Source organism: Rhincodon typus, chromosome 27 (genome assembly GCF_021869965.1).
Source record: "Rhincodon typus isolate 14 chromosome 27, sRhiTyp1.1, whole genome shotgun sequence".
NCBI lineage: Eukaryota > Metazoa > Chordata > Chondrichthyes > Orectolobiformes > Rhincodontidae > Rhincodon > Rhincodon typus.
The window spans coordinates 13,606,959-13,626,673 of record NC_063358.1 but is presented as its reverse complement, the minus strand read 5'-3'; the positions used below and the strand labels follow the sequence as shown (position 1 = coordinate 13,626,673).

At 43.5% G+C, this 19,715-nt stretch overlaps 1 protein-coding gene across 4 annotated transcripts in view; it reads right to left on the bottom strand.

Moving 5' to 3' along the window:
* Positions 1 to 10: 10 nt before the first annotated feature.
* LOC109914573 (keratinocyte differentiation factor 1) overlaps positions 11 to 19,715 on the bottom strand; it is a 21,242-nt gene continuing 1,537 nt past the window's right edge. For 2 of the 4 annotated variants that reach the window (XM_048612868.1, XM_020514169.2), the window contains exons 2-4: positions 1,745 to 2,848; positions 1,308 to 1,382; positions 11 to 658 (exon numbers count right to left, since the gene is read on the bottom strand). In XM_048612868.1, the coding sequence (XP_048468825.1) occupies positions 582 to 658; positions 1,308 to 1,382; positions 1,745 to 2,831 (1,239 nt within the window). In that variant the 5' untranslated portion in view covers positions 2,832 to 2,848 and the 3' untranslated portion in view covers positions 11 to 581. Of the gene's footprint in view, positions 659 to 1,307; positions 1,383 to 1,744; positions 2,849 to 11,873; positions 11,993 to 19,715 lie in introns of all 4 variants that reach the window. The other 2 variants (XM_048612867.1, XM_048612869.1) reach the window with 2 other exon arrangements.

The window sequence follows — 19,715 nt, the reverse complement described above, 5'->3', positions numbered from 1 at the left end:
TTGCAGGCAAGGTTCCAATTGTTGCTTTAATATAAAAAGCAACTTATTAAAATCAATATTTCTCACCACGATTCACTGTCTTATCCAGTGATGCAAAACAATGTACAAAATATGCAAAGTAACTGTACAACCACCACCCCTGTCCACCATTCACCTTCCCCAGCATGAACATAATCGCCTGACCAGTTCCGTATTTACATCAGTTTTGATCTTGCTGGCACCCAATGAGTTGTGATTTACCCCACTTTCCCCCAATGCCACTTCTTCTGCCTCGCTCCTGCTTGCTGACCTTTGGCACTGAGCCTGGGCTCCTCTTTTGCAGTGGGCAGGAGGTGGTGGGCTGTGTGCAAGCAAGGGGAAGAATGGCCTCCTCCAGGTTAACATCATCAGACTCAAGTATTGGACACTGGGCTCCAAACCAGAGCAGATTTCTGGTAGTGAGTCGGAGAAATCAGCTTCACAGCGAACAAGAGCCAAGTCAATTCCACACTTTCCACTGGCCTCAAGAGTCTCTGGCCACTCAGTGTCCTATGCACCCAAAATCCAAGTCCAGTTAATGTGGAAGGTCCTACACTCAAACCCTAGATATAGACTTTAAGTAGTGGGGCTCCTGATGAATCTGTCTCTGTATCCTGAAGAGAATCATCTTTATGCAAATCTGGAAAGAGAGAGAGGGGGGAAATAGTGAGTGTTGGGATCTCAATGGGATTCTGCACTATGGACTGGGGTTCGGGTCATGTTCACAGTGTTGGAACAAAAAGCACTGGGATGGGGAATGGTCACATCGAATCTGAATCGACAGCTCAGGACAGCAACAGGATAATGATCAGTACACAGACTGCAGGGAGAAGAGTGGAATGAGAGTCACATAAATTGGGCGATTGGGTGTGGGACACACAGTAAGAGGGGTATGAGGTGGTGGGCTAAGACAAATGGAAAGAAGATGGGGTGAGGTCAGAGATTGAGGGGGAGGGAAGAGAGAGAAGATGGGGTGAGGTTGGGGGGAGTGGGAGAAGACAGGGTGAGGTGAGAGAAGGAGGGAGAGAAGATGGGGCAAGGTCAGGGAGAGTTGGGAGAGAGAGGGAAAAAGTACAGGCGAGGTCACAGAGGAGAGAGTAAAATAGACAGAATGAGATGGGGCAAGGTTAGAAAGAGAGTCAGAGAGGAAGACAAGGATGTTGGTGTACAGACAGAGAGACAGGGACAGACACATAGATAGGGAGGGATGAGGTTCGGGCAGGGGATTTGGGGCAAAGAGATTGTCTGAGACACAGAGAGAAAAGGGTAAGAGGTAATTTGGAAATTACCAGGTGAACACAGCCGCTGAATTTGTCTTGCTCTCTCATCAAGCGAGTCCACCACTGAAATCTCCAGGTTAAGCTCTTAACAAAAGAGGAAAATCAGAAATCACAGCACTGCAATCACAACATCTTCCAGCCAAATCTCAAACAAAAACACATCTCTGCCCACAGGCAGATAAATAGAGCCCTCCACAAGCGTCCCAGGCACAAAGATAACCAGCACAGCCCCAGCCCAGTACAACCCCACACAAGCACCCTCGCATCCTATCCCACCCAAGTGGAGCTCCAATGCATTTCTGGCCCCTCCCCAAATGCAGTTTCACTGCATCCATGCCTCCCCCCAATCTGGGTGCATTTTCTGTGCAGTACCCTCCCCCTCAAGGCAGCTCCAGTGCATTCCCCTCCCTCTGCACAGTGCAACTCCAATGCAGCTGCTGCCTCACCTTCACTGGGCAAAATAGTCTCAGTTTGAGGTCTGGGGTCAGCAGGAGTCGGAGAGATCAATCTTTCCTCACTTGGCTCTTCTGGTCCCCTTTTCTTACTTTTCTTGGGTTTCCGGGTGCTGATCCGAACGATCCCGGTCACTATCCGGCATTCCGCATCCTTCTCATTGATCTTGTAGCCTTTGGTGATGCTATCAATGAGCTCAGTGATTTCACTGCTTTTGCTGATGAATGTGGTATCAGAGGTACACTGGGCCAACATATCGATCTGGTGAATGCTGAACAGCTCCAATAGCTTCTTGTTGATGTACTCGTCCAGCTCTGCACTCGACATTGACACGTTTAGCTCGTTGTTCTCCAGATCTTCCTCCAGGAAGGAGGGGAACTCATCGGAAATTCGTTTGTGAGAGATTGGTGAGATGCTGCTGGGGCTCTCTGATTGCTGAGAATTGTGGTGGGTGTCCTTGTGGCATGAGTCTGTGGACAGAGTATGACTGTTATTTTTCCAGATTACCTGCTGTCCTCCCAACTTGACATCATAATAATTAAAACTGTTGCCCGCAAGATTAGCCTTCTTCTTGGAACTGGGTTCAGAGTTCAGGGGAATCCCATGCGTTGGGTTTTCAATATACCGCAAAGTGTTACTGTCAATGTCTTTAGCACGTGTCGGTGGCTCTGTGGTCCTGGTACATGGATTATAAACCCCAGTGTCAGCCTTGTAAATTCCACAGGTCACCACACAGCAGAAAACTGCTTTAACCATCTGCCAGGTAACACAGTTTCCCAGCCCACATGACTCGCACACACTTGCCTCCTCTGTGATTTCAACTGACCCCGGGATGAACCCAATGTTTTCCGAGTTGTTCCCATTTGAATCGCTTGGATCTGCTTTACAGCTGTGACGTTTCGCCAGTGATTTACTTTTCTTCCTTTCAGCTCGTCTGCTTTCTGGCGTTGAGCCTTCATAAACCTCCAGGTTCAGCGAGTCCACAGAGGCTGGTAGCAGAACTGGAGAGGCCAGAAGCCTAGGTTTGGCCACAGGCTTGTCAGCCTGCTGTGGAACAGCTCTCCGTCCAGTTCCTTGCATGACTTAGATTGAAGGACCTGTGGAATAGAGAGGACAAACATCACACAACACACATGGCTACTGGACCAACACATTACCACCAAAAGAAGACAACAATATGTGTAGGGTGAACCCAAGGATATCTATAAGAGCCCCAGGAATGTTGAGAGGGCACCATAATAACCTGCAAGCACAGTGAGCCGCAGCATACAATCTGAGGGTGTTTTATCCCCTTCTCTGAATGTGACATGCAGAACCCAGGCAGGAACTGTATGGTGACAGCCATTCAAACCACTTACACCTTTAGAAAGCAGTTTGAACTGACTGACCAGCTACAAAAATAGTGAAAAAGAAATTCAAGAGTAGTCACCACACATTTCAGAAGTGAAGGAATGCAAGACAAAAGGGCATCATGGTGGCTCGGCGGTTATCACTGCTGCCTCAAAATGCTAGGGTCCCAGGTTCGATTCCACCCTTGGATGACTGTCTGTGTGGAGTGTGCATGTTCTCCCCATGTCTGTGTGTGTTTCCTCCCACAGTGCAAAGATGTGTAGGTTAGGTGGATTGGCCATGCCAAATTGCCCATACTGTCCAGGGATGTGCAGGCTAAATGGATTAGATATGGGAATTGCAGGGTGATAGGTGGGGGTGGGATGCTCTTCAGAGGTTCAGTGTGGACTTGATGAGCTAAATGGCCTGTTTGCACATTGTAGGGGATTCCATGATTCTATGAAGACCAGTCTTACTGATTTCTTTGAAATAACAAAGTAGACATGGGTAATGTGATGACAACCTACAGCACAGGAAACTCATGACTAAGGTCAAAATATGTGGAGTAAGGGTTCAGTAACAGAATGTAAGGGAGGCTGGGTACAAAACAGAAATCAGAGATATGGGTTAAAAGTAGTTAATCACACTGACAAAACATAGGAAGTGATATTTCACAGGGATTGATAGTGAGGTCACTCTTATTCACTACTCACATAAATGATTTCAGAATCGAAATACAATTTGAAATTTCACAAATGACAGCACGTTGGGGTGTTATTAATATAGAGGACTGTGACAAAATAAGTGAAGACATTAATAAACTAGCAATATGGTATTATTAGCAAATAAGCTTCAGTATTTTTAATCCTGAGGATGTCACATTTCACCAGGAATAAGGAAACCACATGCTCCTTGCTAAACAATTATCTAAATTGGGGAGAGAAACAACAGAATCTGGGATTCAGATGCACAAATCATTAAAAGTAGTGGCACATTATAACAAAGCCATAAAATGGGATGCAATACACTGGTTCATTTCCACTGGGACATATACAGATCCTTAGGTCACACACATGGCACACTATGCATAATTCTGGCCCCCATAGGGGCTCTTTTCTCTGGAAATGAGAAGACTAAAGGGCCATGTGATACAGGTCTTTAAGATAACATAAGGGTTTTATAGAATAAATGTTAAGAAAATGTTTCCACATGTGGACAAAACCAGGATTATACGTTTTAAATATGATAAATTTCTGACAATTTATTAGTGATGATAAGAAACCTCTTTACTCAGAGTGCAGTTAGAATGCAGAACTGACTACCAGGAAAAGAAGTCAAAGGAGAACAAAATAGATACACTGACTAAACTTGATGGAGAAAGGAATAAAGAGATATGGTGACAATTAGAGGTGAAGTAGACTGGAAAGCTCTTGTGGAAAATAAACACTGGCTTGGGCCAGTTATTGAATGGTTTGACAGGCTAGAGATGATGTTGGACTGACATACCTATTTTTAGTGCCATACAGGGATTGACATTGATAAGAGGCAGAGGAAGAGGTTAAGTGTTGCTCGGAGGAGTTGTAAGGACAGAGCAAAGGGGAAGGTCTATGATAGAATGGGGAACACAGCAGTGATTAAATGGCAAAGGTATTATGCTGCAATAAAGCAAAATGGGATGATCATGGAACAAGTGTAAAGAAAAACAGAGTTGGATCCTGGTGAGCTGTAAATGCCAAAGTAAAAACATTAACAACGACAGTTGCAATGAAAATGGAAGCAAGGCTATTCTCTGAAGTTGTGAAACTCAAGCTGGAGACTGTAAGGTTGTAAACTGCCTAATCAAAAGATCATGAGCTTGTACTGAATTCTATTAAATCAGTACTGAAGAGTGAAGTCGAGTTGGTCATGATGGGATTGCAATGGAGAAATGACTGGAATTGGTATTATGATTGTGGAACGAAGCGGAGTGTATAATAAAGCATTATTCCAATTTGCAGTTGTCTTCCCAAGTCCAGCAGGCTGTGCCATGAAGGCCACCCCAGTGTGGAGGACACTACAGTATGAATGCACCTCCCCTGAAAACCATGGATGAACAGAGAGATTCACTCCCAACTGAAGTCCAGGTTGGAGGCATACAAGTTGGGCAATGCTGAACTGTACAGAAAATCCAGGACGACCTTCATAACATCGTCAGAGATGCCAAGAGGCGATACCAAACTAAACTTGAGACCCAAACCAACCGCTCGGACACCCGTTGTTTGTGGCAAGGTTTACATGATACAACAGGCTACAAAGCGAAGTCAAAGAGAATCACGGGCAACAGTACAACCCTACCTGGTGAATGGAATGCATTCCGCGCTCGCTTTGAACAGAAGATCAGTGAAACAATATCATCTATCCCAAAGCCTCGGATACACCTGTGCCCACAGTCACCATTGCATACATTAGATCAGCCTTCTTGAGAGTGAAGCTGCGGAAAGTGACTGGCCCAGATAGAGTCCCCAGCCATACACTCAGATCCTGTGCGGACCAGCTGGCAGGAGTAAGAATTTCACAGATCATCGACCTGGCATCCCAATCTGACCTAGTCAGCATTTGGCCAATATCCCTCTAAACCCTTCCTAATCATATACCCATCTAGATGCCTTTTGAATGTTATTATTGTTTAACCTCTCCTTACTATGATCTGAAGTCCCACCTGCTTTGAGAAGACAACCATCATCCTGGTGCCAAAGAAAAATCATGCAGCGTGTCTCAAAGACTAATGCCCAGTGGCGCTGACCTCCATCATTATGTGGTGCTTTTAGAGGTTAGTCACAGCTCACATCAACTTCAACCTACCAAACTGCCTTGATCCTTTGCAATCCACCTACTAGAGCAACAGGCTCCTTCTTATTAACAATAGTTTCACCTTCAACACCATAATACCAAATAAACTCATCTCTAAACTCCAAGACATAGCTCCCTCCCTAACTGGATCCTCAACCTCCTGTCCCGTAGACCACAATCAGCAAGAACAGGCGACAACACCTCCTCCACCATAATCCTCAACACGCCGCATCAAAAGGCTGTATCCTCAGCCCCCATATTCCTTTTACAAAAGTGTGTGGCAAAATTCTGCCCCAACTCCATTTACAAGTTTGCTGACGAAACCACCATTGAAGTTGAATCTCAAACAACAACGAGACAGAATTACAGGAAAGAGATTGAGTGCTTAGCGGCAAGGTGTAAAGACAACAATCTCTCCATCAACGGCAACATAACAAAGGAGCTGGTCATTGACTTATAGGAAGCAGAGTGGAAGGTATGCCTCTGTCTGCCTCAGTCGTGCTGAGGTGGAAATGGTTGAGAGCATCATGGTCCGGGGAGTGATGATCACTAACAATCTGTCCTGGTCCATCTACATTGACGCAACGGTGCAGAAAGCACAAAGTCTCTACTTCTCAGGGGGCTAAGGAAATTTGACATGTCCATAAAAAAACTTACAAATCTGGATGCATCATAGTGTGGTATGGCAACTGCCCTTCCCAAACCCTTAACAAACTACAGAGAGTCGTGAACACAGCCAAATCCATCATGAAAAACAGCCTTCCATCTATCTATACTTCCCGCTGCCTCGGGAAAGCAACCAACGTAATCAAAGACCCCTCCCAACCCAGTAATACTCTCTTCCACCCTCTTCCATTAGCTATAGAAGTTTGAATATATGTATGAGTTGATTCAAGAACAGCTTCTTCCCCGCTGTTTTCAGGCTTTTGAACAGACCTCTCAAATATTAATGTTGATCTCTCTCTGCACCTTCTCTCCAGCTGTAACACTGTATTCTGCACTCTGTTCTGCTATCCTGATGCACTTTGTATGGTATGATCTGCCTATATAGCATGCCAAACAACACTTTTCACTGTATCTCAGTACATGTGACAAGTCAGATAGGGATGTCTGGTTAGCATGGACGATTTGGACCAAAGTGTCTGTTTCCTTGCTGTGTGACTCGATGAGTCGATAATAAGGCCATGGAAGAATTTGTTAACATGGATGGTCATTTTAAAATCAGGGATTGCTGATCCAAGATCCAAAATACATCAGTGAGCACAGGGGTCATGGGTGAATGGGACTTGTGCAAGTTAAGACACAACAGTATTTCTACATTCACACTCCATAAACTGTGACAAAACTTCTAGCGCAGACATTAATGATGTTGCAAACTGATACCAACTAACTGCATCCACATTAAAAATCAATCATAAGATCACAAGACCTAAGACATACGAGCAGAAAAGGCCAATCAGCCCAGTAAGTCTGCTCTGCCATTCAAAGAGATCATAGCCGATCTGATAAACTCTATTTTCCTGCCTTTTCCCCATAACCCTGAAACCCTTACTGATTGAAAATCTCTCTCTTTCAGTCTTAGATATATTTAATGACCCAATCTCGACTGCTCTTGGCAGTAAAGCATTCCACAGATTCACAACCCTCTGAGAGAAGAAATTCTGCCTCATCTCTTTCTTAAATGGGTAATGCCTTATTCTGAGGTTATGCCCTCTCATCCTAGACTCTCCATCAAAGCGGGAACAACCCTTCCTTTCCACATCTGGGTAGGGTGGATAGTCAAGGTCTTTTCTCTAGGGTAGGGGAGTCCAAAACTAGAGGGTATGTGTTTAAGGTGAGAGGGGAAAGATTTCTAAGGGGCAACGTTTTCATGCAGAGAATGGTGCGTGCATGGAATGAGCTGCCACAGGAGGTGGTGGAGACTGGTACAATTACAACATTTAAAACGGATCTGAACCAAAATTGGAGGTGTAGTGGACAATGAAGAAGTACAATGGGATCTTGATCCAATGGGCCAATGGGCCGAGGAGTGGCAGATGGAGTTTAATTTAAACAAATGTGAGATGTTGCATTTTGGAAAGGCAAGTTAGGGCAGACCTATACATTTAATGGTAAGGTCCTGGAGAGTGCTGCTGAACAAAGAGACATTGGAGTGCAAGTTCATTGTTCCTTGAAAGTGGAGTCGTATCTAGATAGGATAGTGAAGAAGGCTTTTGGTATGTTTGCCTTTATTGGTTTCGGCATAGAGTATAGGAGTTGGGAGGTCATGTTGCGACTGTACAGAACATTGATAGGCCACTTCTGGAATACTTTTTGCAATTCTGGTTTCCCTGGTATAGGAAGGATGTTGTGAAACTTGAAAGGATTCAGAAAACTTTTACAACGATGTTGCCAGAGTTTGAGGGTTTGTGTTTGAAGGAGAGGCTGAATAGGCTGGGGCTATTTTCCCTGGACCGTCGGAGGCTGAGGGGTGATCTTATAGAGGTTTATAAAATCATGAGGGGATATGGAAAGGGTAAATAGACAAGGTCATTTCCCTGGGGTGAGTGAGTCCAAAACTAGAGGGCATAGGTTTAAGGTGAGAGGAGAAAGATTTAAAAGAGACCTAAAAGGGGCAACTTTTTCATGTAGAGGGTGGTGCATGTATGGAATGAGTTGCCACAGGAAGTGGTGGAGGCTGGTACAATTACAACATTTAAAAGGCATCGAGATGGGTATATGAATACGAAAGGTTTAGAGGGATATGGACCAAATGCTGGCAAATGGGACTAGATTAATTTAGGATATCTGATCGGCATGGACTAGTTGGACCGAAGGGTCTGTTTCCATGCTGTATATTGCAATGACTCCCCCCTGTTTCAGTGCTGTACAACTCCATGATTTTCTGACTCTAGGATGGGTATATGAATAGGAAGGTTCACATGGATATGATCCAAATGCTGCAAATGGGACTAGATTAGTTTAGGGTATCTGGTCAAGTTGGACCGAAGGGTCTGTTTCCATGCTGTATATTGCTATGACTCCCCCCTGTCAAACACCTACGAATCTTGTATGTTTCAATAAGATTACCTCTCATTGTTCTATATTCCAATGAGTACAGGCCCAATCAACTCAATCTCTCATGAAACAGTCCCCCTATACCTGGTATCGGCATAGTGAACCTTCTTTGGATTGCCTCCAATGCCACTATATTTTTCCTTAGATAAGGGGCACAAAACTGTTCACTATTCTAGCTGTAGTCTGACTAGTATTTTGTATTGTTTTAGTAAAGCCTCCCTATGTTTATACTGCAATCCTTTCAAAATAAAGGCCAACATTCCATTTACCTCCCCTATTACCCACTAACCTAGTATGCTAGCTTTTTGTGATTCACACACTGCCAAATGACTCCGAAATCCCTCTGTTTTGTAGCTTTCTGCAGTTTCTCTATTTAAATAATAGCCAGGACTTCTATTCTTCCTGCATAACCTCACATTTCCCCACATTATTTTCCATCTGCCAAGTGTTTGCCCATTTGTTTAACCTATCTATATCCCTTTGCAGACTCTTGTGTCATCCTTACCATTTGTCTTCCCATCTGCTTTTGTGTCCTCTGGAAACTCGGCTAGAGTGCATTCCCTTTCTTTTTCCAAGTCAATAACATACATTGTAAATAATTGTGGCCCCAGCTCTGATCCCTGTGGCACAACACTAAATACAGGTTACCATCCTGAAAATGACCCTTCCAATCCCAACTCCGTCTTCTATTGGTTGGCCAATCCTCTATCCATACTAATACACTCCTTCCAATACCACGGGCTCTTTTCTTAATAAGTAGCCTAATGTACGGTACCTTATCAAGTGCCTTCTGAAAATCCAAATACATTATACCCACTGATTCTCCTTTATCTATCCTGCTTGTTACCTCCTCAAAGAATTCTAATAATTTTGTCAGGCATGATTTCCCCTTTAGAAAGCTATGTTGACTTTGCTTGATCATATTTTGCATTTCTAAATGTTTTGGTATTACATCCTTTATAATTGGGAAGATGGTAGAGTCTATTTTCCCAATAGCAGACGTTAAGCTGCCGGCCTGTATTACATTTTGTCTCCTTATCTTTCCAAATAAAAGGTGTTACATCGACAGTTTTCCAATCCTCTGGGACTTTTCCAGAATCTAATGATTGGTTCACCCCTTTCCTAGAATTCTTCTTCCTCACTGGATTATATCTTTGCTGTGGGGCATAAACTGTTTTTTAAACAGCTGCCATCAACCATTTTTCTGTTAAACACTTATTCCAAGTCACTGCAGCCAGCTCTATCTTCATTCCTTTATAATTTCAAGTCAAGTGTGTGATGGAATGTTATTCTCTTTCCTGGATGAGTGCAGAACCAACAACACTCAAGAAGCTTGACATCATCCAGGACAAATCAGCCCTGCTTGACTGGAACCTCATTTGCCTCCTTCAACGTTTATTCCTTTCATCATAGTACACACAACGTGTCAATCTCCAGATGCACCTAACAAACCTACGACCTCTACCAGATAGAAGAACAAGGGCAGCAGATGCATGGGAGCACCACAACCTGCAAGTTCCTCTCCAAATCACACACCATCCTGAACTGGAAACACATTGCTGTCCCTTCACTGAGGCCGAGTCAAATTCCTGGAACTCTCTCTCTAACAGCACTGTGGGTGTAACTAAACTACATGGACTGCAGTGGTTTAAGAAGGCACCAACTTACCACCATCTTCCCAATGGCACTTAAGAATTAGCAGTTAATGCTGCCTGATCTAGCTACGTCCACATTTATGAACAAATAAAAAAGTATCCAGAATGTTGGCAGAAGCCCCAAACTAATGGAGATCACCCCCAACATGAGGCAAAGTGCTCAGGTGGACAACACATCAACCACACCCTGCTTACTGCCAATTCAAGTGAATCTAAGCAAACCAGTTATGCAGGGAAGGGAAAAATCAGTGCAAACTGATTTTATTGCTGTACTGACTGCAAATGAATGAACAGATTTCTTTGAGACACAGGTTCGGGAAAAGATTGAGGAACAGTGATAGGGCAGAATAGAGGGCTTGTTTGATGCACAGCAAAGTCCCTGACAGGGGTCTGAAGGGACAGAGGGAAATCCCCAACAGGGAGTAGGTGATGAGGGATCGGGTGGATGGAGGTGGCAGATGGTGACCAGCAGAGATTCCAGCGGCAGGATTGCTCATTGCTTAAAATAAAACAAGGAACTGAAGAAGATGCTGGAAATCTAAAACAAAAACAGAAATTGCTGGGGAAATTCAGCAGGTCTGGCAGCATCTGCAGATAGAAAGCAGAATTAACTTTTTGAGTCCAGTGACCTTTCTTCAGAACTGTGTCTGGAGAAGTGTCACTGGATTTGAAACATTACTCTGTTTTCTCTCCACAGATGTTGCCAGACCTGTTGAGTTTCTCCAGCAATTTCTGTTTTTGCTCATTGCTTACCCTGTGTTATGCTGCCTTCCTACAGCCATACTAATTTGTGGAGTAGTCTAACAGCTTCCAATCCCCAGCATCCCAGGTACACGTTCACTGAACAGTAAAATACTCAGACTGCCCATTTTGCATTTGTCCTTTCACTCATGTTTGAAGATGGCAGCAAAATTATAAAGGCAGTTGAGAAATCATACAAGATTTGTAAACTGAAGTTGAAAATGCACTAATCATGCTAAAATTACTGGCCAGGGCTTTAGCTGGAGTATTTCACAATTCTGGACACCCATACTTCAGCAAAATGGAAATTAGGTGCAGGAGTTGGCCATTCATCTGGCCGATAGTCTATTTAAAATGCCATATTTCACGTCTCTCTCTCTCCCTCTCCATACTCCCGAACATCTTTACTCTCTAGGAATCTATTTCTTCCTTAAATATATTCACTAGCCATATAAATATATTGGTTACAAGAGTAGGTCAGAGGCTAGGAATACAGTAATAAGTAACTCACCTTCTGACTCCCCAAAGCTTGTCTGCCAACTACAAGGCATAAGGCAAGAGCATGATGGAATACTCCCCACTTGCCTGGATGGGTGCAACTTCAACGTCATTCAAGAGGCTTGACACCATCTAGGACAAAACAGTCCATTTGAATGGCATCATATCCACAAATATCACTTCCAACCACCACTCAGTAACAGCAGTGAGTACCATTTACAAGACACTCTGCAGAAATTCTGCAGAGGTTGTTTTGACAGCACCTTTCAAGCCCACAATCACTTCCATCTAGAAGGACAAGGGCAGCAGATACATAGGAACACCTCCACCTGCATGTTCCCCTCCAAGACACTCACCATCCTGACTTAGAAATATATCGCTGTTCCCTCAGTATGACTGGGTCAAAATCCTGGAACTTCCTCCCTAACAGCATTGTGGATCTACTGACAGCATGTTCAAGAAGGCAGTTTACAACCACCTTCTCAAGGGCAACTGGGGATGGGTAATAAATGATGTCAGCGATGCTCACATCCCATGAAATTATTTTTTTTAAATCAGTGACTTTGCCTCCATAGCCTTTGACAGCAAAGATTTCCATAGGCTGACCACTCTCTGAGCAAAGGGATGTCTCCTCATCTCGATTTGAAATGGCCTATGTGCATCCCAAGACTATGACACCTCATTCTGGAAGCCCCCATCCAAGTACAAAGGAGATTCAACAGGATTATACCAATGTTGAGGGACTTTATGTGAAGTGATTGGACAAAATGGTATTCTTCCCTTTAAAGCAGAGAAGGACAAGGGGAGATCATCATCATCGAATCCCTACAGTGTGGAAACAGGCCCTTCGGCCCAAGAAGTCTCCACTGACCCTTGGAGCATCCCACCCAGACCCATCCTCCTATAACCCACCTAATCTACATATCCCTGAACACTACAGGCAATTTAGCATGGCCAATCCACTTAGCCTGCACATCTTTGGCCTGTGGGAGGAAACCGGAGCACCTGGAGGAAACCCACGCAGACATGGGGTAAATGTGCAAACTCCACACAGACAGTCGCCCGAGGGTGGAATCAAACCTGGGTCCCTGGTGCTGTAAGGCAGCAGTGCTAACCACTGAGCCACCGTGCTGCCTACAGATCTATAGAGGAATTCAAAATGTGGAGTGGTTTTGGTAGAGAAAGAGGGGTGAACAATTTCCTTTGGTAAGTCAGTGACCAAAATTATCAGATTTAGAATAATTGGCATACGACTAGACAGGAAACATGAAACTGAGAAAATAGAAGCGACAATAGGCCATTCAGCCCTTCAAGCCTGCTCCGCCATTCAAGATTATCATGGCTAATCATTCAATTCATTGCCCTCTTCCCACTTGCCCCCGATACCCTTTGATCCCTTTAGCCCCAAGAACTATATATAACTATGAGGAAAGGAAATTAGGAAAAATGTTTTCACACAGAGGTTGGATGTTATCTGGACTTAAGGGTAGTGGAAGCAACTTCCACAGGAGATTGCAATAGGCAATTGTATGTAAAGTTAAAGATGACTAAGCTGTAGGGTAATGGGGTAAACAAAAGAGAGGCGTGGATCTAAAATGGGCAGATCTTTCAAAGAGCTGGCACAGACATTACTGTGGACTGAATGATTTCCTCCTGTACTGTATAATTGTATGATTCTAATCTGTGGGCATTTGTTACTAAACCGGTTTCTGATGACTAATATACATACGGACTGTTCAAAATTCTAATCCGTGCCCCGGGCAATCAAGGCTGTTACTCACTGTTGTTTTAATAACACAAAGATTCGAAAACACAAAGGAAAATTGCAGCAAATCAACTTCCCACTCAACAGCTATTTCCATTTCAATAGCACTGTTGATGTGTAAAAAAAAAATTGCATGAACCCTACAGACAAAATGTGGACACCAAATCAAAGAAAAATTTTGGGAATGGCAAGGGTATAGGTTTTAAGGAGGGGAAAAGTAGTTAAAAGGCACAGGCAGCAATACTAGAGCATGGAGGAATGGGAGATGTGCAACAGACAAAACTAGAGGTTTGCAGAGATCTGAGGGGTTGGAGGAAGTTATAGAGACAGGGACCAATGAGGCCAGGGAGGGATTTGAAGGCAATGATGAGAATTTTAATCAAGACATTGCTCAAATGATAGGCACTGTAGGTCAGTAAGCACAGGAATACTGAGAGAATAAGACTTTTGTGAGTTAGGATATGAAAGTTGACAGATGGCGAAAGAAGATTTTGCTGAGGGGTAACATGCAGATGAGCGGCCAACTTTAGATTCTTGAGGTCCGTTCAGTCATAATTGACAGTTTAACCAGACTTGTAAAAGTGAATCCGTTGAACTGGACAATGGAAAGGGAAATAAGGAGGGACACAATCACATAGGATATCATCTGTGACTTTGTTTGAGACCAGGAGCTCGTTGACAGGGGAAAAGGCTTGAATATTCCAAGACATTTAGATCCACAGCCAGGGGGAAAAAAAATTGAACTTAAGGAAAAGTTACTTGGATTGGAAGCAGTTTAGATCAGAGAAGATTCACTAAGTTGCTTCCTGGAACGAAGGGGTTTCTTATGATGAAAGATTGTGCAAGTTAAGCCTGCAGTTATCGGAATTTAGAAGACTGAGAGATGATCCTGTTGAAACACGAAAGAATCTGAGAGGACATAACAGGATAGATACTGAGAAGGTATTTCCCCTTGTGGGGGAACCAGAACCTCGGGTTGAAGTGGGGGGCTGGAGAAAGTGATGATTAGAAGTAAGAAATTTACAAATAGTTGTTTGGTAGTACAGATCTTGAGTAGTATTAATAAAATACATATTTTGTCAAAGCTTTTCACCTTGCACTCATCGGGACAATTTGTAAGAATAACAATTCAAGGGCAAAGGCAATATTTATGTGTGTTGATTGGTTGGCAAGTGTACTCTGATTTGTAAAGGTATTGCTAGAGATAATGCATGATTAATGCTTATTGACAGTTAACTGCCAACCTTTGTTTAAAAGGTTGACCCTGATGGTTCAGGGCATTGCCCTAAGAAATGAATAAGGGAGTCAATGGACAGACAGAAAAATGGAGTCAAGGCTACATCAGATCAGCCATGATCTTATTGACTGGCAGAGTAGGCTCAAGGGTCCAAATGGCCTACTCTTGAGCTTATTTGTGATCTTAAGAGCAAGGCAGAGATTAGCAGGGTTGGGATCAAGTGTCTTTGCAATGAAATGTATATTAAGCTCTTGGACTTTGGGATACAGGGCTCAATTTTGAATTGACAGAGGATGCAAAACTTGGAACTGCAGCAAATAGCGAGGACAATAATAAACTAACAGACAGGTGTAACAGATGGAGAGAGATAGTAGGAACTGCAGATGCTGGAGAATCCGAGACAACAAGGTGCAGGGCTGGATGAACACAGCAGGCCAAGCAGCATCATAGGAGCAGAGAGGCTGACGTTTCGGGCCTAGACCCTTCATCAGAAAAGGGGGAGGGGAAGGGGGTTTTGAAATAAATAGGGAGAGAGTGGGAGGCGGATAGAAGAGGGATAGAGGAGAGGATAGGTGGAGAGGAAACAAACAGGTCGAAGAGGCGGGGATGGAGCCAGTAAAGGTGAGTGTAGGTAGGGAGTTAGGAAGGGGATAGGTCAGTCCAGGGAGGACGGACAGGTCAAGGGGGCGGGATGAGGTTGGTCGGTAGGAGATGGAGGTGCGGCTTGAGGTGGGAGGAGGGGATAGGTGGGAGGAAGAACAGGTTAGGGAGGCAGGGACGAGCTGGACTGGTTTTGGGATGCGGTAGGGGGAGGGGAGATTTTGAAACTTGTGAAATCCACATTGATACCATTGGGCTGCAGGGTTCCCAAGCGGAATATGAGTTGCTGTTCCTGCAACCTTCGGGTGGCATCGTTGTGGCACTGCAGGAGGCCCAGGATGGACATGTTGTCTGAGGAATGGGAGGGGGAGTTGAAATGGTTCGCGACTGGGAGGTGCAGTTGTTTGTTGCGAACCGAGCGTAGGTGTTCTGCAAAGCGGTCCCCGAGTCTCCGCTTGGTTTCCCCGATGTAGAGGAAGCCACACCGGGTACAGTGGATGCAGTATACCACATTGGCAGATGTGCAGGTGAACATCTGCTTGATGTGGAAAGTCTTCTTGGGGCCTGGGATGGGGGTGAGGGAGGAGGTATGGGGGCAGGTGTAGCACTTCCTGCGGTTGCAGGGAAAAGTGCCGGGTGTGGTGGAGCTGGTAACAGATGGACATGCGTTAGATGAAATTCATGCACAGGGGATTTGTGACACATTTTAGGAGAAAAAAATGAATAGACAATGCATGATAAATGGCACATTTTTGAAAGAACAGGCAGACGTGGCAGTGTTTTCGTACAAATCTTTGAAGCTGGTTTTATAAATGGAGACATACAGTGTAAGAGCCTAGGAGTTATATTAAACTTGTAAAACAGTAGTTTGCACCTCCCCCCCGAGGATTCCTGTGTCCAATTCTAGGTTCCACACTTGAATAAAGACATGGGAGCTTTGGAGATTTACTACAGTGGCTCTGGGAAAGAGGAATTATAGTTACGTGGATAGAGTGGAGAAGATAGGATTGTTCCTCTTAGAACAAACTCAGAGGAGATTTGATGTGTATATTTAAAAATATATTTAAAAATTATGAAAAATTTAGCTGGTGTAGATGAGAGACTATTTCCAAAGACTGAAGGATTGGAAATTCAGATTATGGATTCAAGGTGATTGGCAATAGGATCAGAAGCAATGAGAAAAGAAGTAGAATTTTGAATGCATTGCCTGACAGTGTGGAAGACATATGACAACTTTCAAATGGAAATTGAATAAACACTTGAAAGAGGAAAATACATTAGGGATAAGGGGAATGGACCGACCTGGACTGCTCAAGAGCTGAAGCAATCCCAATGACAGTGAGATAGTTTACATCTACTCAAGAGGGTTGTTGTAGTCTCAGTTCATGTTTCACCTTAAAGGCACCACTTTTAACACAATGCAATGCTACCTCCATACTACACTGTTGTGTCAACCTTGATTATGCACTCTAATCTATGGACTTATACGTGAACCCAGAACCTACTGACTCAAAGACTACCCACCGAGTCACAGCCCGAGTCATTTACCCCACTCCTGTACTTTCTGCTTACTGGCAATGGATATGGGCTGAGTGAGATGAGGAGCTGGGGACTATCAAACACTCCTGGTGTCATTTCTGATCCTGTGTTTCAAAAGACTGAAACTATTCAGCACCCTTCCATCTCCCAGTGCATCAGATATACTCATCAGGTTAAGGATTACATTTAACATTCCATCCTACCCCAAGAGGCCATTATTAATCTGTCAAAAATTCATCCTTGTTTCAGTTAGTCACAGTCAACATCAAGCCCCCATCTCCAACAGAAGAACAAATGATATTGCTCTGCCATGGAAGTGCCCATCATTTACTGATCAGTAGAATAGAGATGTCGACTAGGTTTTCTTATGAGGATCCATGAAAGGTCATCAACCTGAACATTAACTGTATTTCTCCCTCACATACTACACTGCCTGACCTGCTGAGTGTTTCTAGCATTGTCTACTGTTATTTCAGACTTTACCATTCATGGTACTTGCCTCCTATTAAAATATTTGCAGATCCCTTTAAAGAGACAGAAAAACTTACATAAGATAGTTTATACAGCATTTTTCACAATCTCAGTATATCCAAAAGGTCTTAACAGCCAATGACTAACTTGCAAGGTGTAGTTCCCAGTCTCTTCCTATCTAGAGCAGCACCAACAGCATGGATCAATACTATACACATATCAAAGCTTCAGTAGTCTCACCCTCTCATGTAGGGTGATGTGATTCAATTTAAATATGCAGGAAACTTCAGGAGCTGAGTATTTTTGTCCATCTCTTAGAATGATTCTCTCATCAAATTCCACAATATTTCAGCTAGTTCAACACTTGTAGCAATAATAGCAGTAAGTTATATTTATGTAACACCGTCAACAAAGTAAACAGGTGCCTTTAGAAAATTATTTCAAATATCAGATCAAATTGACAGGCTTGTTTCAGGAACCAGACATGGAAATCAAAGCAGAGTGTGGTAAAAGAACAGATGGGGTTAAGATAACAGGTATTCACATTTCAAATGGATAGACAGGCAAATGGAAACATTATAAGATGTCACAGTCACTCAGTTACTGGTTCCTGGCCCTTGAAGTCCAGACCCTGTCACAGACACCCAGTTCAGCTATCCAGTCCTGCCACAGATCGCAGCCATAGGCTACTGCCATTACCAAACTGGAAAAGGTGCAAAAAATGAATTCATTTGGATGATAATCCTGTCTGAAAGGTTACATAATAAAGAAAGACTGAACAGCCTGTGTTTTTTTTATATAGAAAAGAGAAACTTAAGAGTTAACCTGATAGAAGTCTTCAGGATTTTGAAAAGGTTTAATGAGGTAGATGCAGAGAAGTTGTGTCCAATTGTGGGTATGACCAGAATTAGAGGTCACAAATATACCAAAAGCAAAATACTGCAGATGCTGGACATCTGAAATAAAAACAAAAAAAAGTTCAAAATAATCTGCAGATCAAGCAACATCTGCGGAGAGAAACAGTTTCAGGTCATGATGACCCTTCATGATAAAAAGAGTCTGATGACATGAAATGTTACCTCTGTTTTTCACTCTCCACACAATTTCCAGCATTTTGTGTTTTAGGCCATAAATAATCACTAATTATTTGGGGAAATTCATAAAAAAGCTTGTTTATTCAGAGTGGTTTGAAAGTGGGACTTAGTTATAGAGTCGTACAGCACAGAAACAGACTCTTTGGTCCAATTCGTCCATGTCGACCAGATATCCTAGATAAATCTAGTGCCATTTGCCAGCATTTGGCCCATATCCCTCTCAACCCTTGCTATTCATATACCCAGCCAGATGCCTTTCAAATGTTGTAATTGTACTAGCCTCCACCACCTCTTCTGGCAGCTCATTCCCTACACACACCAAACTCTGCAAGAAAAAGTTGCCCTTTAGGTCCCATTTACATCTTTCCCTTCTCACCTTAAACCTATGCCCACCCCTGGGAAAAGACCTTGCCTATTTACCCTATCTATGCCCCTCATGATTTTATAAATCTCAATAAGGTCACCCTCAGCCTCCGACACTCCAGGGAAAATAGCCCCAGCCCAATAGCTCAAACCCTCCAACCCTGGCAACATCCTCATAAATTTTTTCTGAACCCTTTCTAGTTTCACAACATCATTCCTGTTGCAGGAAGGCCAGAATTGCACGCAAACTAGAAGTAGTTGAGGCAAATTACTTAGATGCAATCGAGGGGAACCTAGATAAACATGAGGCAGAATGGAGTTAATGGATTTACTGATAGAGTTAGATGAAGAAGACTTGTTTGAAGTGTAAAGTTCAGTATAAATCTATGGATTGAATGACCTATTTATATGCTGTACAAAGGAGACACTACCTGGCCTTAGAATTCTGACTGGAAGTGCACATAGTCACATTGAGTCAACTAGATGGAAGACTGGATTCAGAGTTTTTGTCTGCCTCTATAATTATAAACATCATCAATAAATTCCCAGAGATAGTAAGAACTGCCGATGCTGGAGTCTGAGATAACACAGCGTGGAGCTGGAGGAACACAGTAGGCCAGGCAGCATCAGAGGAGCAGGAAAGCTGACGTTTCGGGTCGCGACCTTTCTTCAGAAAGACCCTTCTTCTTCCGAAGGGTCCCGACCTGAAACATCAGCTTTCCTGTTCCTCCGATGCTGCCTGGCCTACTGTGTTCCTCCAGCTCCACGCTGTGTTATAAATAAATT